The sequence below is a fragment of the Oryx dammah genome, unplaced genomic scaffold (genome assembly GCF_014754425.2).
Source record: "Oryx dammah isolate SB20612 unplaced genomic scaffold, SCBI_Odam_1.1 HiC_scaffold_2, whole genome shotgun sequence".
Taxonomy (NCBI): Eukaryota; Metazoa; Chordata; class Mammalia; order Artiodactyla; family Bovidae; genus Oryx; species Oryx dammah.
In genome coordinates this window covers 172,922,753-172,949,696 of record NW_024070186.1, presented here as the reverse complement: position 1 = coordinate 172,949,696, position 26,944 = coordinate 172,922,753, and the positions used below count along the sequence as shown (strand labels likewise).

General features: G+C 46.9%; 1 protein-coding gene and 1 long non-coding RNA gene across 2 annotated transcripts in view; both read right to left on the bottom strand.

Annotated features, from left to right (window-relative positions):
• Positions 1–26,944, bottom strand: part of XYLT1 (xylosyltransferase 1) — a 349,644-nt gene that overhangs the window by 8,063 nt on the left and 314,637 nt on the right. The window contains exons 9-12 of the mRNA XM_040266531.1: positions 23,973–24,149; positions 19,180–19,442; positions 12,284–12,479; positions 6,031–6,364 (exon numbers count right to left, since the gene is read on the bottom strand). Of these exons, the coding sequence (XP_040122465.1) occupies positions 6,031–6,364; positions 12,284–12,479; positions 19,180–19,442; positions 23,973–24,149 (970 nt within the window). The remainder of the gene's footprint in view (positions 1–6,030; positions 6,365–12,283; positions 12,480–19,179; positions 19,443–23,972; positions 24,150–26,944) is intronic.
• LOC120875223 lies at positions 13,333–18,566 on the bottom strand. Its single transcript, XR_005723872.1, has 2 exons — positions 16,813–18,566; positions 13,333–16,776 (listed from the first exon to the last, which is right to left on the bottom strand). It is a non-coding gene; the product is annotated as an uncharacterized LOC120875223 (long non-coding RNA).

The following is a 26,944-nucleotide window of genomic DNA, read 5'->3' as shown; positions in this document are numbered from 1 at the left end:
GCTTAAAATGCCGCCCAGCATATTCGAAGTATTCAGGAAAGTTTAGCTAGGACTATTATTATTGGCATTATTAGTACACAACAGATACACACACACAACTATAGGGCTGGTTTTTATCATCCCCATTTTACAGATGAGGAAACAGAGGCAGCTATAGTTTAGATCTGGAGTTAAATCCAGGGCTGGCTGACTCCAAAGCCAGAGCATGTCACTGCCATACACTGTGTTAGTAAACACGGTAAACAAGCTCATACATCCACAGGAAGCTAAAACAGTGCTTTTCATTTTTATTTTATTTTTCCATCTGGGGGCTAGTCTTTGGCAGAGTCGGTTCCCTGACTGCAAAATGGGGATACTTACCCTTCCAGCAATTAGACTCATAAGACCGGTATGAGGCTCGGGGAAAAGCCCATGTGCTTTGTAAAGTAACATATGAACAAGAGAGACACTGACTGTTTCCCAGGGCTTAAAGATGGGGAAGCAGAAAATCTAGATATTTGGGCTGACAAAAAGAAGCTAGACATCTCTGTTTTGAGGAAGCTCCCACTCACGGCTTATTTCATTGCTAATTGTAAGAATGTATTTTAAAGGAAGACTAGATCACGATTCTGGTAAGTCATGTTTTACCAAATCAGATTTTGCTATAGCCGAGCTCACTGAGATTAGAAGGAACCTCTTTCTAAGACAATGCAGCATTCAGATGACAATGCTCCCTCTTTACTTGAAAGTGGCTGTCACTCTTGGAGACAGTCAGGACAACCTGGATAATCAGAAGGTTATTTTCTAATATGTGCCATCCTGAGTGAGGAAGAAAGACAGTGTATATATATCTGCACTTCAAAAAGCAATGAAAAACCTAGTTGATTTAAAAATATGCCTTTCCCTGAGGAAACCATAACTGACAAAGACTCATGGGCCCCAAAGTTCACTGTAGCACAATTAACAATAAATGGCACCCCACTCTAGTATCCTTGCCTGGAGAATCCCATGGACGGAGGAACCTGGTGGGTCACAGTCCACGGGGTCGCAAAGAGTCGGACACGACTGAGCGACTTCACTTTCACTTCACTCACTTAAGACATGGAAGCAACCTAGATGTCCATCGACAGATGAATGGATAAAGAAGCTGTGGTATATACATACAATGGAATATTAGCCATAAAAAGGAACACATTTGAGTTAGTTCTAATGAGGTGGATGAACCTTGGAGCTGATCATACAGAGTGAAGTAAGTCAATGGAGAAGAACAAATAGCATATATTAAGGCACATGTATGGAATCTAGAAACGTGATCCTGATGGGCTTGTTTGCAGGGCAGCAGTAGAGGTGCAGACATAGAGAACCGACTTCTGGACACAGAGGGTGGGACGAATGGAGAGCAGCATGGATACATGCACACTACCATTTGGAAAACAGAGCCAGCGAGGATCTGCTGTATGACTCAGGGGCTCCAGCCAGGGCACTGTGACAACCCAGAGGGGTGGGACAGCATGGGAGGGGGGAGGGAGGCCCCAGAAGGAGGGGTCGTACGCATACCCATGGCTGATTCATGCTGATGTATGGCAGAAACCCACACCGTATTGTAAAGCAGTTATCCTTCAGTTCAAAGTACATTTTGAAAAAAGAAAGGCAAAACAATATGCCTTGACATATCCCCTGAGAAAACCATAATTCAAAAGGATACACGTATCCAATGTTTATTGTGGCACTATTCACAATAGGCAGGACGTGGGAACAACCTAAGCGTCCAACGACAGAAGAACGGATAAAGAAGATGTGGTGTATATATATATATATAGAACTCAGCTACAAAAGGGAAAAAAAGGGTTATTTGTAAAGATGTAGATGGACCTAGAGTCTGTTATACAGAGTGAAGTAAGTCAGAAAGAGAAAAATAAATACTGTATATTAATGCATATATGTGGAATCTAGAAAAAGGGTACAGATGAACCTGTCTCCAGAGCAGGAACGGAGATGCAGGCATAGAGAACAGACATGCAGACACCAGGCGGGTGGGAAAGATAAAGAGAAAGGAAAAGTGAAAGTGAAGTCGCTCAGTTCTGTCTGCCTCTTCGACCCCAAGGACTGTAGCCTACCACGCTCTTCCGTCCGTGGCATTTAAAGGTGGGACTAATTGGGAGATGATGATTGACATATATACATTACCATATGTAAAACAGATCGCTAGTGGGAACCTGCTATAAAGCACAGGGAGTTCAGGTTGGTCCTCTGTGATGAGCTAGAGAGGTGGGATGTGGGCGTGGTGGGTGGGAGGGAGGTCCAAGACGGAGGGGATGTAGGTAGACTTATAGCTGATTCACTTCACTGTACAGCAGAAACTAACACAACATCGAAAGCAATTATACTCCAGTTAAAAAAAACCAACTATACAAGAAAGTCATTCCTTCAGTTCCCAATGCCCCGGGAAGCTGGGGGGCTGGACTCTGTGGTTTGGAGGCAGACAGGTGGGAGGAAGCAGCAAAGCATGCACGGAGCGCATGTCCTGTCTTGCTATATTTAGCAGAGCCTCTCTTTTTCAAGTTCATTACTAAGTCTGGCTCTCGCCCATTTCTCCCTGATACCCACCACAGGGTGGGCAGCTCCTGCCCCCATCTTAGCAGAGATTGTGGAGAAGAGAAGCTGGAGATTGGGGAGACATCTGAACTGAGAAAAGGCAGGACTTGCAAAGTGGAAAGAGCAATTAACAAACATTTGAACACTGGGAATCAAATATTGTGGTTGGTGCAGAAAACCCTTATGAAAAATGAGGTTAACGTGGGAAATGCTATTACAGCATCAGCCCGCGCTGCTCGCCTCTCTAATTAAATTTCCCTCAATTCCACCTCATCAGATTTCTTGAGATTACCAGGGGCGCATCAATAGCAAATTACTCTTGATGAATCATTTTACAAATTGCATTGCTCCCACCTTCTTGTTCCCTGACACTGGAACATCATTAACAGATACAATTACCAATAACAGGGGGGCTGCTCCCAGTGTGATAAAATGACCCCTGGCTCATCCAGGGCATGGGCGGGAAGAGCCTTGTTGTCTTTAGAAACCCCAGGAGAAAAAGACAGGAAAAATCAGGACCCTGTGCATGGCCCTGGGCCATTTTACTGAGGTAGGATGGCTTCAGGGCTATTCTTGTTCTAGGTGTATTGAAAGCAGAGAGGAGATGGTCACTTTCATGCCTCTCCTCTACGTCTGGCTTTGGGAACCCTTAGTGATGCTGAAAATGTGAGCCTCTTCAGGGTGACACTCGAGGACCCTAACGTGGGTGGGCTCTGGCCCAGCTAGTTCTGGAGGGACTGTCTTTTGCCTGTTTCATGGGGTAGAGGAGAAGCAGACGTCCCTCTCCTGAGAATATGAGGTCCAGATCTTTCTGCTTGTTAGCACAGAAACTTGGCAGAAATGGACAGACTTCACATCAATACTCCCTTTTTAGGACTCCAAGTGCCCTTCCCCACGTCTATGTCCCTCTCTCCTCATGTCACTAGCTAAATAACACCCAGCCTAGAGCTCTTTTTAGCTAACAGAGACTATGAAGCATTCCTTGCTTCTGGGTTTGTGATCTGTTAGATGGAGATGGAGAATTTCAAACACCCAGAGAACTAGAAATCCTGTTTCTAGGAATCTGTGTTATGGAAGAATTTTCATGGGCATATACTGTTCAAGAATCTTCTTTACAGTGTTATCTGTAACAACAACAATAAAAGAAGGTATGTGTCCACCAAGATGGGGGACAGACTGTGGATCCTAAGCTCAAAGGAATACTAGGCAGCTGGTAGTTTTATATATATTGACTTGAAAGTGAAAAAAAGCAAGTTTCACTACAAAGTGTATCATTCTACTTTTCAAAAATGATAATATCTTTGTGATTTATTTTGTATTTGAAAGTGAAAGCTGCTCAGTCATGTCTGACTTTTTGTGACCCCATGGACTACACAGTCCATGGAATTCTCCAGGCCAGAATACTGGAGTGGGTAGCCTTTCCCTTCTCCAGGGGATCTTTCTGACCCAGGAATTGAACCGGGGTCTCCTGCATTGCAGGCGGATTCTTTACCAGCTGAGCTACCAACACTGAGAAACGTCTAGAAGGATGCACACTGGATTCTTGGCAGTAGCCACTCCAGGGGGTGGAACTGAATAGGGAGGAAGACGTTGTGAGTGCCTCCGTGCATGCTAAGTTGCTTCAGTCATGTCCAACTCTGTGCGACTGTAGCCCACCAAGCTCCTCTGTCCAGGGGATTCTCTAGGCAAGAATACTGGAGTGGGTTGCCATGCCCTCTTCCAGGGGATCTTCCCGACCCAGGGGTTGAACCCATGTCTCCTACACTACAGGTGAATTCTTTACTGTTGGGTCACCGGGTGATTGAGGAAGATGGTGCCCATGATGAAAGAGGAAAGGTGGGGGAATAGGAAAATAAAAGAAACATTTTGGGGAAAAAAAGAAAAAAGGCAGATACACTAGGAGTCTGATATCCCTTCTCCCGGACCTACTCATCCTGAATTTCCTGTTAATAATTCCCATTATTTCTTCATAGCTTTCTACTGATACATGAATACTGAAATAACATATTGTTGGCTTGGCCAGTTTTTGAACTTTAAATACATGCACTGTAATTATTCTATTCAACCCCCCCACAAAGTTATGTTCTAGATGCTTGTCCAGATCAGCATGTGGAGTGGTTCCCTGCTGCGTAGACTTTCGCTGTCAGAACAGACCACACTGATGGCCCATCAGATGGCGGACATCTGGATTGGTTCTGGCTTGCTGCTATTATGAACAACTCTGTTGTATTTCTGCACAAGCCTCTACCTCGGGTGGAATGTCTGTGTGGTATGTATCTATGCTCAACTTTACCAGCAAATGCTAAAGCATTTTCCAAACTCATTTTATTATGTGGCTCTCCCACCAGGACATACATCATTCTTCATTGTGTGTGAGCTCAGTTGTGCCCGACGCTTTGTGAGCCCCTCTGTCCAGGGAATTTTCCAGGCAAGAATATTGGAGTGGGTTGCCATTTACTCCTCCAGGGGGATCTTCCTGACGCAAGGATCGAACCCACATCTCTTGTGTCTCCTGCCTTGGCAGGTGGGTTCTTTTCCAACTGCAACACCTGGGAAGCTGGTGGCTTCCAGGACGTGCATGGACGGTTATTATTCTCCAACTTGACCATCAAATAATGTTGTCTCAACTTCAAACATGTCCTAACATGGTGGATGTGAAGTGGAATCTCTTTTTGATTTGAATTTGCATTTCTCTCATTACTCATGAGGCTGAACACCTTTTTATATGTGTGCATATATATTTTCTCCCTCTTTTTTATTTCTTTTATATCAGAGATTGGCCCTTTTATATCAGAGATAGAAAATACTTTTGGCTCTATGGGCAACCACTCAATGATGGCACTGTGGCCCCAAAGCAATCATAGTCAGCATGTAAATGAGTGTGACTCTGTTCCAATAAAACTTTATTTACAAAAACAGGGAGTCGGCTGGATTTGGCCTGTGACTTATAGTTTGCTCTGACTCAGGGAATTTCTGAATTTGAGTTCTTTTTGTATATTCAAATATGAGCACTTTTTAAAATGTGTGGCAAATATTTTCCTCTAGTATGTGATATGTCTCTTCACCTAGTGTATCATGTTTTTGATGAACAGAAATTCCTCTTTTAATTATTTTTATTTTAAACAGTGAACAAGATTTGCTGAAACTCAATATCAGCCTGGATTTATTTCCCATCTGTTTCAAATATGATTAGGGCCTTCTGGAAGTCCAATGGGACAGCATCTAATAAATAGGTGTCTAATACAGACAGACGACATCACCTCCGTGTGCAGAGACAGGCAGAAAATTAGAAGGTTTGGTATGACAAATGAGCAGGAAAAAATCCTGAGAGGCAAGCACTGCTCTCAAAGGCGGCCCACATGCCCCACATCTGAGCGGCACTGCCTGCCCAGCTGGAGGACCAGGGAGAGTCTTTGCATTGGAATACTTACCCACAGACATACTGGAAGCACTCACCTGGTTTGATGGGCTGCCTGTTTGAGAAGGTCAGAGGTGCAACGAGGAATTTGGTTTCTGCAACTGGCACCCAGTGGTGGAGAATTTTCACCGTCCAGACCCCAGGCCTCAGGGGCAAGTTCAAAGGGGGCTTGTAGTGGGTGAACTCGGCAGTGGACTCAATCAGGATGTCGTAGGTAGCTGCGATGATGTTGACGGGATCCACCCAGATGACAGTCACGGTCACGTTGGGGCCCTTCCCCCATTTCTGCATGCCTACCGGCTCGTCCATGGGCCCCAGGAGACCCCCAAAGTTGCGGAAGAGCCGCTCCTTGGCATCCCAGTCAGTGCCGACCTGAAACACAAGAGCGAATCTTGAAATCATTGGGCCTGAATGTGGGTGCTCCATCCCAGAAAGGCCTAGGATCCTGCTTTGGTTGTTGTTTAGGCACTAAGTTGTGTCCAGCTCTTTTGTGAACCTATGGACCATAGCCCATTAGGCTCCTCTGTCCGTGGAATTTCCCAGGCAATCATATTGGAGTGGGTTGCCATTTCTCCTCCAGGGATCTTCCCAAACTAGGGATCAAACCCATGTTTCCTGCATTGGCAGGTGGATTCTCTACCAGAGAGCCACCAGGGAAGCCCAGGATCCTGCTTACTGGGCTTCATTTACCCATTTTACAGATGAGGAAACTGAGGCTACAATTAAGTTACTTGCTCAGTAACTTAAGGCTGGACAGGCAGTTGGCAGGAGATCTGGGATTTGGATCTAGTCTGAAGGATTATGGGGCCTATGGTCCATTTCCTTTGGGCCTCCTGTATCTGGTTCATGGTGTGCACGTGGAATGAATGAATGCCCAGTTGCAGGCCATCCCAGGGAAACATAACTCCTGCCACTCAACAAGTGCAGCTGCTTTCCACTTTGGTCGTTGGCTTTCCAGATCACGTGCCTCTTTTTAGAGCAATCACTTTGAACAAGAGTGGGGCTCAGGAATTGGAACTGCCCTGTCATAAGCTAGGAAAAAGGAGGGTCCCTCAGCATCGCTTATCATATGCAGGAGTTCAGATGGCTTTCCAAGGAAGAGACAGTTTTGGCTTCCCCAAAGCCTTCTGAGCTGGACCCTATGGGGAGTGATGGTTGTATGATCCATCCTTCTTGCCAGTCAGTGGGATGTGTGTGTATGGCTCTGACCCCAGAAATCTGCTCTTGGCTTCCATCTTTCCCCTTTTGGGGACTCCAATTTATTCTCCACCCAGTATCCAGAACAACCTAGTGAAGGGCCTCTCACTGCTCAAATCCCTGTGACTGCCCCCCTGCTGAATTCTGGTGTCCAGCACTGCTTGGTACACCGTCAATGCTCCATCAATCACCTGGTGACTACATGCATGAATAACTTGGCAAAAAAATGAACTAATGACATAGATCCCTGATACTGAGCTCTGTTACTATTTCAAGTCAGATGAAATCAGGGGGTCTTCTCTCCCCCAGTAGGTTTAGTATAATGTTCTGAAGACGCAGCGTGTGGCCACATGGCAGCAGGCGATGAGCACTCTACGAGGCCTGTACTGCTTCTGTGGTCCTTCCACGAGCAGCATCTCTGGGGTGTGTGTGTGTGGGGGGTGGGTGGGTGTGTGTGTGTGTGCACGTGCAGGTGTGAGTAAACATGTCTACACCTTGAGCAGACTTCACACGTGCAGTGCAAACACGACCTGGTTTATGTTTTCATTGTTTCTGCCATGAGTTACTATATCCATCCCTAAGACACAGGGCTCCATGGCTAATATTTATCCAGAGTTTCTGGTGTTCCAGGCCTACTGCTAAGGGCATAGGGGCATTGATTCAGCTAACATTCCCTCCTCCATCGAGGGAGCACCCTTGATCTTATTGTCACTTCACACAGGAGGAAATGCTCTGAGGTTCAGAGCAGTCAGATGACTTGCTCTGGTCAGTAAGAGGGACCCAGGAAGTCTGGGCCCAGGGGCTGGGTTCTTATTCACTCTTCTGTGGATTGCCTCCTATTCACTCCCCAATCATTCATTCATTCATTCATTTATCCAACACAGATGTGTCGGGCAACTACCACCTACCAGGGGTGGTTGTAATACACAATCACAGGCCCACAGCCTGTTTCAAGTTTCCGTCTTTGGGCCAAGACTGACCTTGAGGAGCTGTCCTCAGGGCAGCAGAGGGAGTCATGGATAGTAACAACTGATCTCTCAGAGGACGAGCAGGGACTGCTCCTCCTGAGGACCCCTGGAGCCAGCACAGTGGAACACAGGAGGAGTGAGAGCAACACTGTCTACTGAGGGAATAAATGATTGAGTAAGCAGGATGCAAGCCAGGCCCCAATGTCACAGAGATTTTTCTAGAGATGTCCCATTCTGCGACTTCCCTCCATACAATCCTTTCCAGTTCCTTCCTGTTGTTCATTAGTCCAGTCTCTCCTCCTGTCCTGACCTGCAAGGTCTGGTCCTTCCTGATCCAACTCCAGCCTCATCTACATCCCTCTCTCCTCCTCTACTCTCCCCTGTCCAGGACACCCTGGAAATTCTCAGCACGTCTGCCAGAAGGGCTTTCTCACCCCCTGATCTTGTGCCTGTGCCTGGCTCTCTCTTGGGCTGGGTCTTCTCTCCTTCTTCACTCTCCTCCTGGGCAGCTCATTATCCAGCTCTCAGCCCAGGTGTCACCACTGCCATTTACCATCAAGTGATCAATTACTCAAATTTAAGTATGTAAAGAGGATCAAGCTCAATATATTGCTCCCCAGCTTCAAGCCTACCAAGACTTCTTTCCCACTGCACCTAAAATGCAATTCAAACTTCTTTCCAGGGCCTGTGAAACCCCTCATGATCTGCCCCCTGTCCTCCTGAGACCTTCCTCCTGTTCACTGGCCATGCCAAGCTCTTTCCTGGGGCCTCAGGGCCTTTGCATATGCTCTTCTCTTGGACGATCCCAGAGTGTTCCAGGTCTCCCCACCACTGACTCCTTTACAGGTCTGAACTCTGAAGTTATCTCATTAGAAATGCTTTCTTGAATGACTCGCTCCATCAACGTGTAACCCAGCAAGACCCTTTGGGGCCTCCTCAGGACAGATCCCCTAGGTCCTTCACCTGCCTCTTGTCTGTAATAAAAACTTTAGCCTCCAAGGCCTTCTTCAAGCTCTAAAGAATGAATTTAATCAGAGGTGTGAGAAAATGAAGAAAGAAAGGAAAACAGTCAAGTGAGACAAAATAATAATTGTTTGGCCATTAAACGAAGTCGAGGATCTTTTAGTTCCTCCTCAAGGACAATAGATAATATTCTGAGCCATAACCTTGAGCCTTTTTCCAGATACTGAAATCCCCAGCAGGTGGAAGAAGTTAACTGTATGCTGCCCACAAGCACAGAGAGCCCAGAACCGTTGGAACCAGAAGGTTGATGATGTTGACTCCTAATACCTCACCACCAACCAATCAGAAGAACATCCATGAGCCAGTCATGAACCCCACAAGTGCCCTCCCTCACCCTGTCTTTAAAAAACTTTCCCTGAAAGCTATCAGGGAGTTTGGACCTTTTGAACACTACTAGCTGCCTGGTCTCCTTGCTTGGCGTCTGCAATAAGCACCACACTTTTCCCTCACCACAACCCTATGTCAATAGACTAAGCTTTACTGAGTCCGGGCAAGTGGACCCAAGTTTGGTTTGGTAACAGAAAGCTGTCCCACCAGCCTGTCAAGCCCTCAGAAAACATGGATGGAGTCTTATTTTCTTTATAATCCTTTTCATTAACTGGAATACTTTGGCTCACTTATTTGCTCAATCGCTGGCTGGCTGCCCCAGTAAACAGCAATGCCACGACAAGGATCTGGTCTGTTCAGTTAACCACTGCCCCTCCCACCCTCGCACATCAGAGGCACTCGGGGGCTGCCTGCTGAAGGGAGGAGCAGCCTTCCTCTATGCCGTGAGCATGGGACTACCAGGGGTGGAGTGTGCGAACCAGGCCCTATGCAAAGCCCCAGGACCGTGTGACCCAATGGAGATTCTCAACAGCCCACAAAGTGGCCTTGTACTTCATTCCCTCCTTCTAGTCCAGTTTTACAGCATTTACCTTAAAACCAAGAAAAAAAATTCATGACACAAGTTTCAAGGCTCCCTGCACCCCATGCTGTTCCTCTGCCAGAGATCCAGGTGGTTCCCACACCCAGGGTACCAGACCTATAGCCCAGGCCCTAACTAATCACTAGTCATGGAGTGGCCAAGATCTGTCACTGCTAGGAGTGCCCAGCTACCCAACAGCAGGCTGATAAACAGGGAGAGCCCAGTGACCAGGCATCCATCTCCTTAATGGGACATTAATGTCTTCAATCGGCTGCTTGGGCCCCCAGCACAGAATCCAGCTGGGGCAGCATCTAATTGCTCCTTGACACCAGTAATTTATGAAGTGGGCTCCCATGGAGCTCAGATCCAGCCAATCCATTTGGAGCCTTCACTGAAAATGGTGGCTTGGGGTTTCCCTGGTGGTCCAGTGGTTAAGAACCTGCCTTGCAATGCAAGGGGCACCTGTTTGATACCTTGTCCGGGAAGATCCCACAATGCAATGGAGCAACTGAGCCCGTGAGCCTCAACTACTGAGCTGGTGCTCTAGAGCCCCTGAGCCTCAGCTACCGAAGCCCGTGTGTCCTAGAGCCCCTGCTCTGCAACAGGACAAGCCACCACAATGAGAAGCCTGAACACTGCAACAAAAAGACCCGCTACAGCTAAATAAATACATGAATCTTTTAAAAGAAAGAATATGCTGACTTAATAAGAAATTTCCACCCCTGCCTGTGCGGTGCCCATCCAGTCAGGCCTAGGTTGGCCAGGCAGGGCCACAGGGGCTGGAAAATGTAAGCAGGTCAGATGCTTCCTCCCACCCCACTCCTGGCACCCAAGATTCTTCATATGCTATGGTCAGACGCTTTACCCCTAACCCAGCAGCCAAATTCACTAGGAATGCTGAACTCCAGGGATGGACCACCTCTTTAGCTACTTGCTGACATGCAGAAGGCAGAAATCAGGTGCTGGAGTTTTGTGTGGGCAACACTCACCAAGCTTGGTCATGCCTCCCCTTCCCACCAGCATCACTACCCAAGCACATACACTCACTCATTCAGAAATCCTATTTGCATCTACAAAGGTTGTGTCCTCTTCTGTGTCCTGAGGATACAGCAGTGAGCAAATGCTATAGTCTGTGCTCTCTTGCAGACAATCACCAGGTGATCAGAGAAATCAACAAGGTCATTTGAGATGATAAATGCTAAGAAACAAAATAGGGATGTACTGGGTAAAAAATTGTGACAGAAGTGGGTGAGCATGGAAGGCTTCTCTGAAGGTGCACCATTTGATTGAAGATCAGAATGACCACAGGAAAAAGGTGAAAACCTGGGGGAAAGTATTCTGGGGCAGGAGGATCCACGTGTGACAAGCTTGAGGCAGGAAAGAACTTGGAATGTGGATAAAGATGCAAGAAGTGTGAGTGGGTAAAAGAGTGGGTCCTGGGTGAGACCAGAGAAGCAGACAGAGGCCAGACTATGTTGCACCTTTCAGGTCTCAAGATGGTGTTGATGTTATAAGGGAGGTGTTAGATGAATCCATCTCCCAAGGCAGAAAAATAACTAAAAGCCGATGCAGTCCTGGGAGGTAGAAACTGTGTTCCATGGATCCGTGCATCCATGCATCAGACCATTTGCCCATCTACTGACACCTCTGTCCAATCCTCTACGCACGCATGCATCCAACACTCATCCATTTGATGACTGATCTGGTAATTACTCTTGAGTTAAACCCTATTCTAGGAACTGGGGAGACAAAAGCACAATTAAGTATAGGATTTGTGGCCTACGCAATCTAGATTCAGTGTTGAGCTCTTCTGCTTCCTAGCTATGATCCAGAAAGTTATTGACTCTCCATAGGCCTCAGTTCTCCAATCTGTAAGACGGGTCTAATGCTACAACTTCATTAGGAAACTGGCTTGTTATTGGTTTATTACTAACACAGGATTAGAAGGAATCAACTAATTAGGGTAAAAAATGAAAAGGAATAGAAGTTCTACTATAAAGATATATCAAGGCTTCAGGTTGGTTGGTGCACTGATACACACCACCGTGGACCTTCTCCAGGTACAGGGCGAGCTTATCTTTGGGGTCCTTCAAGGCACCTTCTCCTCAATTTCCAACTACAAGTGTCAGAGCAGAAATAGAACCCAACAACGGTGCAGCCAGAAGCAATTTTGTGAGAGAGTCTTTGGCCTCCTACCTCAGAAAACTGAAGCCTCCCAAAGTCGCTGGGTGGGCTGGCAATCTTGAAGACTTTCTTCGGCATCACCCACGTCTCCAGGGTCTCGAGTTTGCTCACGGCCAGATTTGTAGCATGATGCTTGATCAGAAAACCCTGGAAACGGTCAGCAAGGAAGTAGAGGTGGACAGAGGCTGGGTGGCCCATTGGATAGTACCTGAAAAACACACACAGGCTCAAGCGAGCTCATGGGTCAGGACTGGATGTGTGCTGGTCACAACGGGGCTCCTCACCATCATGCCGATCCTGTTCCTACGATAACCTCCACTTTATAGAAAGCTCACCATATTCCTGAAGGCTGTTCCCATGTTTCTAGGATCTTAATAACTATTAACAATAACTTTTCTGCTGATCGTAAGTGTAAAACATACTGACTGTATGAAAGCACAATGATGAAAATACAAATGGCTACTTTGGATGCTTCTTCCGTGTTGCTGTCTTTCAGTTGCTAACAACAACTAACTAACAAGTTGTGTCCAACTCTTTGTGACCCCATGGACTGCAGCATGCCAGGCTTCCCTGTCCTCCACTATCTCCCAGAGTTTGCTCAAGTTCATGTCCGTCGGGTCAGTGATGCTATCTAACTGTCTCATCCTCTGCTGCCCCATTGTCCTTTTGCCTTCAATCTTTCCCAGCATCAGGGATAGAAGATGTCAATTCACAGGGATATTCAGTGATCCTCTGGTGCTGGGTACTGAGAAGGGACAGTGGTGTGCAAACAATGTAATCATGACATATTTCCTTTCAGCCTTATTTTCTATGCACATATTTACATAAATTCTCTATTCTCTGGGATCATAATATACACACTGGCTCTATCCTGGTTTTGCTTCATAGTATATTTCCTGATCATTATCACATCTTTGAATAGTCTCTGAAAACATGATTTTTTTTTTGTGTGTATACATTATTCCAGTGGATGTAATACCATGACATGGAACTATAATACCAAAATATGGTTTTATAAACAGAGAAAGTTCCCCATCATTGAGTGTTCAACTTGTTTCTAATTTTTTTTTTGCCATTCTAAACAATGCTGCGGTAAGCATCCTTGAGCAAAAGTGTTTTGGGAAACATCTTTCTCTCTCTCTAATCTCCAAGAGGCTCTTGATGTCTGCTGTATAAGTTTATCAGAAAGGTTGTTCCGATTTACACTCTCACCGTCCTTTTCACCAAAGCACTGGGTATGATGCTTAAAAAGTATTGCCAATCTGAGATAAATACATACATAGACAAATGGCATGTTTTAAGATGCAGGTCTTTGATCCACAAAGGGGCTGAAAGGGGCAGGGAAGCTAAACAGATGCCCAGAGGAGGGAGGAGAGCAGACAGAGAAGGAAGGACGAGCGTGGACAAGCCTAGGTCTTTGTCCTTCCTGGCTATAAAATGAAAAGCGGCCGGCTTCTGCACCGTGTGAGGTGCAGGGCACTTACAGGATGCTTGTGGTTCCAGCATTCCACAAATCACTGTCCCGCTCACTGCTTTCCCTCTGGTCCTGCCCTGGAGTTTAGGTCTTTATGTCTGATTATAACAGGGAAGCTGCCTTCCTGTGTTATGCATCTGCTGAAATCACTGCCTCGTTATCAGGTGCCTCCGGGGCTCTGAGCAAAAAGACCTGCCCCGTCTTCAGACTGCTCACTGCACATTCCCGGCCGTCGCAGGTCCCCTTGGGTCTGGACTTTGGAAGCAGAAAACCCTCCCTGTGCTGCAGAACTTGCTGCCAGGATGGACTATTCTACATCTGCACCATCCAGCCCAGTAACCCTAACCACTGCTTATGACGGAGCTCTTGACATACGGCTGGTGTGGTTGAGGGAACGCATTTTAAATTTGAGTTAATTTAAACTTAAATGTCTCCTTGTGGAGACAGCATAGATGGTGCTGTGAAAGTGTCCTGGGGTTGCCTGTATTGATGTCCCCAAACTGTCACTTCTTCTGTCTCTTTCCCAGGTGACTTGGTGGGTTTCCTTGCACCAGTGAGGTGAGGTCTATTTCCCCTTCTCAAATCTGCTTTGGCCAGCAGGAGACGAGGTATCGTGCCAGTTCTGAGCCTGGATCCCAGGTAGCCTTGCACATTTTCCATTCTCACTCTTGCCCCTCTGTGATCACTGTGAGAGCACAGGTGGGCTAATGCACGGGAAGATGAGATGTTTGGAGCAGAGCTAAGCCACCCCAGGTATCCGAGCTGAAGCCATCCTAGACCCACCAACAACTCCCAGTCAAGAGCAACAGAGCCTCCCTCCTGACCCGCCCCTGGCTACAGAAGCGGGAGAGACGCCAGCAGAGCCCAGGAACACTGCTCAGCTCACCTGCAAGCTTGAAGGCTCTGTAAATGCTTATCGTTTCAAAACCCCGACTTGGGGCTAGATTGTTATATGACATTATTGCAATGGATAAATAATACACTGTCAGGGCTTGTCCTGTAAGGTGGGTGGACTAGTGAGAGTTGAAGAAAAGCAGGAGAAATTATTACCATGGAAGTCAAAAGAAGCAAGTGTTTCCAGAAGGGGGCAGTCAGTTGTACGGGATGCTGCTAAGGGGTCAGGTAAATAAGTGATGGTCAAGAAATCCAGGAGTCAACCTTGCATTGCTCGTGTTCCTTCTTCCGAGAAATCCTGTTTTCTCCACCTAAATCCATTCTCCACTGTCCTATGCATGGCCAGCATCCTGGTCCAAGCCACCATCATGTCTTACCTGGACCTTTGCCGGAGCTGCCTTACTTTTCCTCCTTCTTTTGCCTGCTGTAACGGATTCTCAGAGTAGCCATATCTGTCATCCCTTCCTCAAATACCACAAGGGGCTCTGCTTATGCTTGGATAAAATCCAACCTGCTTACCTGGTCTACAAGGTCCTGCCTCTTTCTCTAGCGTCATTTTGTTTCACGTTGTCCCAATTCACCACCTTCTAGCCACGTGGACCTTATTTTCGAGTCTTGCAACACCCTAAGCTCATTTCTAGCCCAGAGCCTTTGCACAGGACAGTCTCTCTGCTGGGGATGCTCTTTTCCTCTACTGATCGTATGGTGGGCTCTGTCTTATCTTTTTGGCTAAATGTTACCATCTCAGAGAGATCTTCCTTGACTGCTGACTCTTAAGCCACCAACTCACTGCTGTCACTTGAGCTTATCCTCACTCTCTGCAGAGCATTTATCTTTAGAGACTTTTGTTCTTGTTGCTGTGAGCTGGGGTACTGCCTGTCTTCACACTAGAATGGAAGGACCTTGAGCTTGGGGCCTGGTCTGTCTGGGTCATGGCTGAGTGCCCAGTGCCTAACACAGAGACTGCTCAATCGATACTTAAGGTTCGAGTGAAGATTCTAGAAGGATATTCTCTTGAACCCTTTGCTTCTAAGATACATCTAGGGAACCTGCAACCAGAACTGAACACAAAGTCCATTGGTACCGCCTCTAGACTGTATATGGTAATTAAGTAACTAAAACTGAGAGGAGAATTAGAACTAGATGCAGTAGAAGACGCGAGATGCAACACAATAGAGCCTAACCGATGCCTCTGGCGCATCTGCTTGGCCCAAAGGTGTTTTCATTTTTTATTTAAATGAGGCGGGCATTAAAAAATTTGGGAAGCTCACACAAAAATGTGGATGTCTAATTTGTCTGAAAAAAATCAGGAGATATGATTGACAGCTCCAAGTGTACATTCCTACAGGGCAAGGATATGCTGGAATTCAGCACCAGGACCCCGGGGGCCCATGGTCCATAGGATCAGTCCATCCTTAGCTAAGGACACATGCTTCCCTCCTGGCCCTAGACCACGTTTGAATTTGAGGACCCGCAATAAAACACTGACATCCTTATCTCTGAAAGGAATTCTCAAGCAAACTTTCATTTTCTCTCCATCTGCCATTTTTAAATTTTCTGCAATGAATAAATGTTATCTTCTAATGAGAAAAAAAAAATCGATAAACATTTTTTTTAATGAAAGTGTATACTATAGACTAGAAAGCCACAATCTGCATGAAATGTCCAGAGAAAATGAGATTTTTGAAATAAAGTTTCTACTTTTTTCCCCACTAGGAATTTACTCTCTTTTGCCTTTTGGGATAAGGGTCCTTTGTCCTGATTTATTTTTAGCCTTGTATTAATAAATGTATTGGCTTTGCCCACAGCAAGGCACAAGGGTTCCATTATAATAAAAAATGAAGTAGAAGCCACAGGATTCCAGGCCTGAGGCAACTTGATGGCTTTCTTAATCCCAAAACAAATAGCAGAAGAAAATTTCAGCAATCATAAATCACTTGGAGGTGTCTTTCAAAATTTCATCTAAGATTATTTACCTTACAAATGCTATGAAACCTGGGATTAAAACTACTCTTGAAACGATATTTGCCTTCCAAGCATCAGGCACTGTGTCATCTACTGAGGCCATATACGGTGGCTCCTGAGACAGGGATTCTGCTCCTGGACTAGCAGGGAGGAAAAGGCATTCACTGATGACCTTGATCTCACTGATGACCTTGATCTCACGGATGACCTTGACCTGAGGCACTGCTGTTACTAGCAATGGGAGTGTTAAAGGAAAATCTGCTTTCAAATGAGGAAAGGTAGGGGATGGGCTATTGGGGAAGCTTTTAGCCAGCTTCACAGAGGAAATGGTACCTGAGATGACCCTGGAAGCCTCGGAAAAGGTAGATTGAGTGGGGAGTTAACAAAGGACAGCACAGAGGAACCGACAAGACAGTTCATATGACCAGTGATGGAGCAAGTAGCTCACACAGCTGCAGCTTAAGAATACTGGCAACTAAGATACCAACAGTGCCATAAACATTTACTAGAGCACTTCATATATAAAATACTATTAAAATGGGGATAATGATAATAATAATACATGACTAATAAAGTAGTTTTAGAGGATTATCCCCTTTAAAACTAACAACACCTTATGCTGTAAGGCTTATTATTATTCCCATTTTACAGGTGAGGAAACTGAGGCCCAGGGAGGTTCAAGACTTGTCCAAGGTCAATAGCTAGTAAGAGTGGAGTTCAAACAGCAGTTTCTGGGTTTCTAACCCATTCTGGTCTTCTTTTAAACTAAATCAGGACTTGCAGGTAGAGGAGAGAGAAGGCTGAGGAAAAAATTGTTGCAGGCATGTGGAAACCCAGCTGATCTGCATGGGGTCCCAGTCAGGAAAACCTTCCATGTTTTCAGAGTTTTGTAGAACAAAATAGTTCCCTTCCTGTCCCCCTTCTGTTCTTGAGAGGAAGGAAGAGAAGGGCAAGTAGGAACACATAGAAGGCTCAGAGGAGAAAGATTGATGCTAATAATTTTTTCTTTGTTGTTTAGAGAGGAAGGTGGGAGGAGGAGGCAGAGGCAGAACAAGAAAGAGAAGGAGAGAGATTGGAGGCACTTCTGGGAGTCCATCCTCAGGAAATAATCAGAAAGGAGAATGAAAAAAAAAAGGCTTTCTGCAAAAAGATATTCATCAGAACAATGGCAACAGGAAAGGGCTGGATTAAGCAAACTCTGGAATTTCTACTCAATGGAATACCAGCGGCATTAAAAAGGGTCATTATCATTATGGAAAGCTGCAGAGGAGCAAGGAGAGGAGGGGCTAATATTACAATGCTGAGCGAAAGAAACAGGACACGTAATCCTTGCAATTATGAAATATCTGCAATGCATATTGCTGAAGAGGAAAAGAAGCAGCCCCAAATTAAAAGGATTTGGTAGGCTTAGGGAAAGGCAGGGGAGGTGGGGGTAATGTTGAATCCTTTCCCCACCTTCCCTCTTCTCTCCAAATATTCTAGAATATTCTTTCCTGAAGCATCAACTAGTACCCACCAGTGGTAGATGAGATGATTCTAAAGGTTATGTGAACGTTTTAAATAATGATTCTGCCTTCCATGATGTTACTGGTTATGTTCTCAGGTCTGACAAAGATAGTATGGTTGTGTTTTAAGAAGGAGTCACTTTTCAGAGACACATGAAATGTTTATGGGATTTGCTTCAATCAAACTGATCTGGGAGGAGAGGGTAGCGGGGTGAAGGCAGAGATGAAACTGCACTGGCTGGGAGTCGGTAATCACTAGAGCTGGCGATGGGAGATGGGATTTCATTTTTCTCTCCATTTAGTATATATCTGACATTTTGTAAAAAAAAAAAAAAAGTTCTGTATTTTCATGATTACTTTCCATTTAAAACAAACAGAACTATCTAATATGGTGCATAAAGCTTTCTTCTAAAATATGTATATTTAGCCTAAAGAGTAAGTCCGCAGAAAGACAGGACTTCCTGGTGGTCCAGTGGTTAAGATTCCATGCTCCCAATGCAGGGGGCTTGGGTTTGATCTCTGGTGGAACTAGATCCTGCATGTGTGTGTGTGTGCACGCGCGTGTGTGTGCATGTGTGTGTGTCGCTCAGTCGTGTCCAACTCTTTGTGACCCCATGTACTGTACCCCACCAGGCTCCTCTATCCATGGAATTCTCCAGGCAAGAATACTGGAGTGGGTAGCCATTCCCTTTTCCAGGGGATCTTCCCGACCCAGGGAGCGAACCTGCATTGAAGGCAAGATTCTTTACCGTCTGAGCCGCCAGGGAAGCCCAGATCCCACATGCCACAATTGAAAGATAATGCATGCCGCAACTAACACCTGGTAGAGCCAAATAAATATTGTTTTTTTTTTTTTTTAAAGAATAAGTCCACAGAAAGGAAATAAGTAGGTAAATATTAGATCTGCTATTCTGAGAAGGTTAAAGGGTGCCGATGGTTTAGACAGGAAAGGCTCTGAAGGCTGGGACATCGCGTGGCTGATTTTTAGGGAGACGCATGGCGTGCAGCCGCAGCCCCCGCAGAGGAGGGCTGTCCCCCCGTCCCTGGTCACCCCGCCCCTCCCGGCTCACCTGCAGCTGCTCTCTCCGGGGGCGCGCAGCGACGCCTCGGCCCGGCGGAGGCCCAGGCGCGAGAAGGAGTGGTACAAAGTCAGCGTGACGTCACTCAGGCTGTGGATGCCGTCGGGCTCGTCGTAGACGTTCTCCCAGTAGGAGCGGAGGCCCGGGGTGCCCGCGGGGTAGTTCCCGTACAGGTAATAGTCCAGCTGCCCGATGATTTCCTGATTCACCACAGCTTCAAACTTGCGGGCAAAGAAGGTGGGCCGGGCTGTCTGCTGTGCTCGTGGGATAAAGAGAGCAGAGTCAGCCAGTGGGATGGGGGAGGTGGGGATGGAGGAGGCGAGCTCTGCGGTCCCAGCCTGCCTGGGTCGACATCACCGTTCAGACACCCACCGCCCTCTCTATTCTCAGTTTCCTCATCTGTCAAGAGGGTTTTAGGATTGAACGAGTTAATATTTGTAAAGCATTGAAAGCAGCGAGGGACCAGAAGTCAGCTTCAGTTAAATATCTGTGAAATAATTACATCTTAGATGGTTATAGTTGGGAGGGATCTCGGAAATCATTTAGCTGGAGGTCTAGGGCAAATACTGCCTACGGAAGTATTTCAGTTGTCCAGAAGAATGTTTTAAAAGGGAATTAACTGGCAACATTTTATAAGTGGAAGAGTTCACGGAAACTTTTGTCTTCCCTTGAAAAAGAAATGGTAACGGTAGGCCTAGGTTCCTGCATCTTAACACGCAGTTAAAGCTGAATAGCGGCTGTCCCTTTAGATGGGTATGGGCCCTGTGTCTCACCACAGTCCCTACCACTCCCTACTGTCTCCTGGGCATTATAATCGACTTATGGACTCACAGGGAACACCCTGGATTTATTGGTCAGAATCCCTGGAAGTGAGGCTTAGAAATCTGTACTCTTAACAGGCTTCGAAGGCGATTCGTTTGCTCACTAGGGTGTGAGGACAAGGCAAATGGCATCTGAGCTGGCTGCAGATCAATCACCTAAAGTGAAGTCGCTCAGTCGTGTCCAACTCTTTGACCCCATGGACTGTGTAGCCCACCAGACTCCTCCATCCATGGGATTCTCCAAGCAAGAATACTGGAGTGGGTTGCCATTTCCTTCTCCAGGGGAATCTTCCCGGCCCAGGGATCGAACCCAGGTCTCCTGCATTGCAAGCAGACGCTTTAACCTCTGAGCCACCAGGGAAGTTTCAGTCACCTAAACAGCTTTAAAATATTCAGATTCTGGAGTCCTTCCCCAGACCGACTGAGTCAGCATCTCTGAAGATGAGGTTTAGGAGTCTGTAGAGAAAGAAAAGGCTCCCAGGAGATTATGCTACATGTTTGAGGGCTACTTATGTAAACCAAATTTTCAAAGGGGCTGAATGCGTCAGAGGGAAAGGGACTTATCTAAGGTCACACAGTAAGGTAAGGTAACGGGAGAGCCAGGATTCAGATCCAGGGTCACGGGTTACAGAAGTGAAGTTCTGGGCACTTGTTATCTACCAGGTCTTAAACCATGGTCTGGGGCAAGATCAATGAACCTTTTCAGCAAAATGCCAGATAATAAATATTTCCAGCTTTGCAACTACTCAGCTCTGCTGTCAGAGTCTGAAAGCAGCCAAAGACAAACTGGAAAATGAATGGGTTTGTGGCCGTGCTCCACAAACAAGCCATTTACAGAAACAGGGAGCGGGCTGGATCAGCCCACGGGCTGCAGCTTGCTGACCTCTGGTCTAGGGCTATGGAAACAACCAAGCCACAGACCCTTCCTTTGAGGGGCCTGTGATCTTGTGTAAATTTTGACCTTCATTTAGGTCTAGCATTGTTCTCACTTCAGTGCATTATCAGCAACAATGACAGTAAAAACTGCGCCTATACTATAGGCAGAGCATTGCATTTTGTCATTATGTCCAGTCCTCCCAATAGCTCTCCAAAGTGGGTGCTATAATTCCTATTTTACAGATGAGGAAACTCAGCTTAGAGAAGGGAAGGCATAATGTACAAACACAGTCATAAGATTCAAACCCAGATGACTCTAAAATCCAAATTCTATCGACTGTATCATCTTAGGATCACACTGCTTGTCAAGTGAATCTGAAGCCCCAATAACAAAAACTGTTGTTAATGTTTTGGAATATCTCATCTGCTCTCTGCTTCATAGACACCTGGGATACCCACCCCTACCCTTTCTCTGCAGTCGAGGGGTTAACTCAGTTCCCTTATAGGAGCATTAAATAGAGCCAGACCATGTGGATTCAAATTCTCACTCTATGTCTTTTGAGCTATATATGTCTTTGGGGAAGTCACCCAGGGCCTCAGTTTTTCCAATCCTTAAAATGGGTACAATAATAATATGGGTACTTAGCATAGAATCTGACACATAGTGTTAGCAGCTGTTATGAGACTGTTATCACTACGCCTTTAAGTCTGCTACAGGGACTTCTAAGTCTTCACTTTCTGGAGGCAGAGCACCAGTCAGTGGCAGGGCAGCCTCCTTTCTCCTCCCAAGATTCTCTGATCATACTTGGAGCTCCTAAAAAGCATGTCTCTATGTTTATAGTTCTTGTCCTTGGAGTTCTTTCCATAAGAACTCAGTTTCTTATAGGCAGCAGTTTCTTGAGTCTAGACGTTGAGAAATATTCTTGATCTTTGTTTGCTGTGAAGAGCTGTGAGCATGTGACTCAGTCTCTATGTTAGCTCATCTTTATCAGGGACCACGACGTCCCCAGGACGCTGGGACTGGAATGCAAATGCTGCTGCCCTGGAATGGCCCAAGAAGGGCAGTGCACTCAAGAATTGCCCTATCTCTTTGCTCGAAATGATGAAGGTTCTTTGCAATGAGAGTGAAAGCTGATCCTCTACAAAAGTGGGAATTGTTGTGTTTCTTTTGTCCCCCTTTGAACAGGTCAAACATTCCCCTTGCCATCCCTTTCTGCTCAGCAGACCCTTTATGCACAGACAATGGAGCTAAAATGTCACCCAAGTTCACCCAACCTCAATTAACATGAGTTTGAGGAGGCCCCTGGGTAGCTTTCAGTCTTCCACCAAAAACAGGCCTCAAGAATACTCATTGCAGCAACTGCTTACACAGGCAAAAGGCGTTAGGTGGGAACCTTGAGGGAATACAAATGATGGGACAAAACCCGCTGTGTATTCCGCATTCCACCAGGTGTGGAATCAGGTTGGCAGCAGGGTCTGGTGGAAAAAGCTCAGGTCTGGACCTGGAAACACCCGTGTGGGACCTCCCACCCTACCACTCCACTACTGCGTGTCCATGGACAAGTAAGTCCCCTCTCTGTGCCTTGGTTTCCCCACCTGCACAATGGAGATGATTTCTACCCAGTGAAGCCAACACCTGCAGAGAACCTGGCACACAGCCTGGGACACAGAAGACCCCAACCCCATGCTTCTCAAACAGAACAGCCTCCCTGTTGCCTGGGGATCTTGTTACAATGCAGATTCTGACTCAGCAGGCCAGAGATTCTGCATCTCTAACAAGCTCCCTGGTGATGCTAACGCTGCTGTTCTACAGACCACACTCTGAGGAGCCGGGCTAAGAGGCTGGAAGCTCCATGGGGGCAGTTCGGGTCCTCCCGTGGATGGTTCAGTTATGTGCCAGAGCGAGGCAGGAGGGACACTTTGGATTGGGTTATCAGCCTGGCACTCTTGTCCCCGCCCTCAACACCCTCCATCACTCCAAATTAGTGGTTTGGAGAGCAGCATATCATCTCCATGTGGTAGCTCTAGTGACCTCAGAGTGGCCTGTGAATGTGTGCTCTGGGCAGCTGAGGCTGGGCATGGTGAGGAGGAGAAGAGGAAGAATTCAGGGTGCCGGCCTGGAGGGAGCAGGAGGCGTGCTCACATGGGATGGAAAGAGGTTGCCATCCTGAATAGGTCTGGGTCCAAGGCACCCTTGGGGCTCATGGGAAGCAGATGGACACTGGCCACCCTTCTGCCTCTCCTCTCCTCAGAGCATGAACTGCTGGGCCCTGCAGAGTTACCTGTGATGGCAAGCACCTTTCTTCTTGTTACTCCTTTAAGTTCACAGAGCACGATGGTTTACAAACCTGGCTTCTCATCAGAACTTCCCTAAGTCTGTTACATTAAAAATTCCTGAGCCTCACTGGAGATCAGAAGCTCTCGACTGGGGATGTGTTTGCCCCCGGTGGATATCTGGTGATATCTGAAGACATTCCTGGTTGTCACGTCTGCAGGATGCTACTGGATCCCCACGGGGACATTAAACAGTGACATCCTGGTTGTCACAGGGGAGGGGAGAGGGGTGCTTCTGGAATCTAGCGGGCAGAGGCCAGGGATGCTGTTTAAACATCCTACATCCCTCCGCCCTAACACAGAATCATCCAGCCACGATGTTAAGAGTGCTGAGGTTGAGAAACTCTGCATTCTAACCAAGTTTGTACCCAGAAATGTATTTTAAGCAAATATTTCAGGAGATTCTGATCAAAAGGCAGCATAGAGAAAGGGATGCAAGTACAGCCTTTGAAAACAGATATGTTGGGCTATGTGACCTTGCATAAAGTTTTTGATCTCTCTCTCCTGCAGTTTCCCTATCTCTAAAATAATCTATCTCTGTTGTGGGGTTAATGAGTCGACACGGGCCAAGTGGTTAGATGATCCCTTGGATGGTGTTAGTGATCAGGAAGTGTTGGCTATTGTGGAGGTTGTTCTGATTATCATCAACAGCTGGGGTTGGAGCGTGTGGGATGTGATGACCTGCGGGGCTGCCTTGGCCACCTGCAGATGCTGGCTGGAAGGCGCAGGCAGGCGGGCTGGGTGGCGGCTCACCTGGAAGCGGTGGAAGTCCTGCGGCTTGAAGTCGTTGGGGGAGCAGCCGCACCAGTCCACGATGTGCTTGTACTGACACTTGCAGCCCAGCTTGCGGTTCCAGTTGGTGATGCGCAGGTTGTTGTCCACCATGGTGTCGCAGTGGGGGCTGTTCTCCAGGACCGTGTGGAAGAAGGACTGCAGGGGAGAGAAGGGCCCGGCTTGAGACCTCGCCCAGTCTCCTTCGACTGGGCTGGGGTGGGGGTCCTTCCCAGGGACCACCTGACAGTGAAGGGACTCTCTTGCAGACTCAGCTGTTCTCTCTGCAAATGGAGTTAGTTCCATGCAGGCCTAGCCAGAGCACCCTGGAAGTTTTGTCCAGAGTGGCATTCTGCTTAGCAGTTACTGCTCTGTTTCTCTAAGATGTCTCTTCCAGCAGCCTAGAAGCTGATTTCAAGACATCTCTTATGATCCAGGACATCTGTTCAGCAGCTCAGCTGGTAGAGAATCCACCTGCAATGCAGGAAACCTGGCTCAATTTCTGGGTTGGGAAGATCCACTGGGGAAGGGATAGGCTACCTACTCCAGTATTCTTGGGCTTCCCTGGTGGCTCAGCTGGTAAAGAATCTGCCTACAATGCGGGAGACCTGGGTTCGATCCCTGGGTTGGGAAGATCCCCTGGAGGAGGGCATGGCAACCCACTCCAGTATTCTTCCCTGGAGAATCCCCATGGACAGAGGGGCCTGGCAGGCTACAGTCTGCAGGGTCGCAAAGAGTCAGACACGACTGAGTGACTAAGCACAGCACAAGGTATGTCAGCACCTGAGGACCAGAGGAAAACATTGGGACAATTTTCTAGAAAACCCTGGGCCAAAGGACTCTTGATTTTACAAACAGCTAGACCTGAAACAAAAGGGATTCAGTCTGAGATATTTTGGAACAAAGACTGAAGCCCTTGAATTTCATTCCTGGGAGAGGGAGGCCAGAATCATGGACGCCCTCCTGCCCCAGTCACAGGAGGAGGGACTACAACACAGCGAGGAAAGGAGGTGGGGTGTGCTGGGGCTTCCCGCTGTCCGTGGTGCTGAACCAGACACCATCATTTCCCCCTATTCCTGAGACTCTTGGCCAACCTCTCCTAGGAATCTGAGAAAAATGCAATGTTGAGAGTGAAAAGAGAGGCCAGGGCAGAGACACACGGTTGGAGCTGCTCAAAGAGAGAGAGATGGGGAGAGAAACACACACACACACACACACTAACTTCTATTTGGACACTGTTTTATAACAACTTCAGATACCAGGGTTTCCCCTGCTGTCTGCTTCCTAGGGGAAGCTATTGGGGAATACGTGTCCGCCTGTTGCAAACTCATGGCACAACCTTCAGATTTCTCCTAAGTTCATCCCTTAGAGGAGGGTTGGGAAAAGCGCAGGACAGAAATGCTGGGATGCAGGAGGTGGGATCTAATAGAGACATTGGAATGTAAAGTGCCTGGGTGCGCTGTGGGGTAGGGGGTGGGGTGGGTGAGACAGAGAGAGCCAGCATTGGGATGCACACCTTGATTAAATCAAACAAAGTCCCAAATAGTCTCTTCTCAATGGCTGAGTGGATAAAATGAGGCTCTATCCACACCACCCAGCTGACCTTCTTGTGATGCTAAATGACATGTCTGTGAACCTGCATTTTAAGCTTGAATTGTCTAAAAGCCCAAACAGGCACATATTCTCCATCAAGCAGTGGGATAGGTACCCGATTATCAATTGTCCTGTGTCCTTTTGTAATGATACAGAAAAGATAATGGATGAGGAGGTTATTGGAATTGAGAGAGAAAGTAATTTTTGCTGAAACATGATTAAAAGCTGATGACTTAACATGTATACAGAATAGAAAAAACCTGACCCAGTGATGACAAGCCCATCATCCCTTAGGAGTTATGTCCGCAGTCAGCCCCATTTAGAGCTTGGCCCTGCCCCAGATGTTGGTGAGGGATGTGGAAACCATCAAATGAGATTCATTGCCTTGTTTGGCCTAGAAACACAGAACCTGAGTGGCCCTGAGATGGGGCACAGCCAGGAATGGTGGGCCATTCATGGGAGGTGTCACAGTCTCAATAGAAACAGAGCCAGTACTGGAGTTTTCTGAAGTTAGAGATTAGGGTGAAAGTGAACTAGAGGTCAGGGAACTAATCTAGAATCTCTCTGCCCAGGTCTGCTGGCTGTTGTCAGGAGCAACACTGTAGCAATGAGTCCCTACCAATTTCCAGATGGGGCTGGGGCTGTTTCAGAATAGCCTGCAATCTTACACACAGGACTTTCTGAAATGGACTGAATGTTTGCATCCCTGCAAAATTTATAGGTTGAAACCCTAACCCCCATGTGATGGTGTTAGGAGGTAGGGCCTTTGGAAAGTGATTGTAATGAGGGTGGGGTCCACACAAATGGGCTTAGTGTCCTTCCCTCACCCCTTATGCCATGTGAGAACACAGTGGGAACTGTCAGTAGGCAGTCTGCAACCAAAAAGAGAGAAGGCACCTGACCACACTGGCATGTTGACCTACAACTTCTAGCCTCCAAAACTACAAGAAGCACCTTCATTCTTCTGTATCTTGTTTTGGTACCCTGAACTAAGACAGGTTCCCACCCTGAGGTCTGAGAAGTGGTCACAGACTTCTGAGAGCTTTTCAAATAGCTGCAAAAGCTAACAAGAAATAGTGGGTCCTAAGCATTTGGCCACAGTGGCTGTCAATGCAGGAGGTAAAGCAAACCCAACAGTAGCCCTGGTTTGGCGATCACCAGAACTTCTGATGTGACTGATGAGGCCAAAACTACTGGAAAAGTTTTTACAGGACTGGTGACTGGACCATCTGTCAAAAGTTGATACGGGTGTCTCTAAAGAAGCCAGCATATACAGTTGTGCAAGTTATGCACTGCACAACCCTGTGGGTACCATCGACATTGTAGGTATGAGAGCTTTGTATTTTTTTTTCAATAGCAAC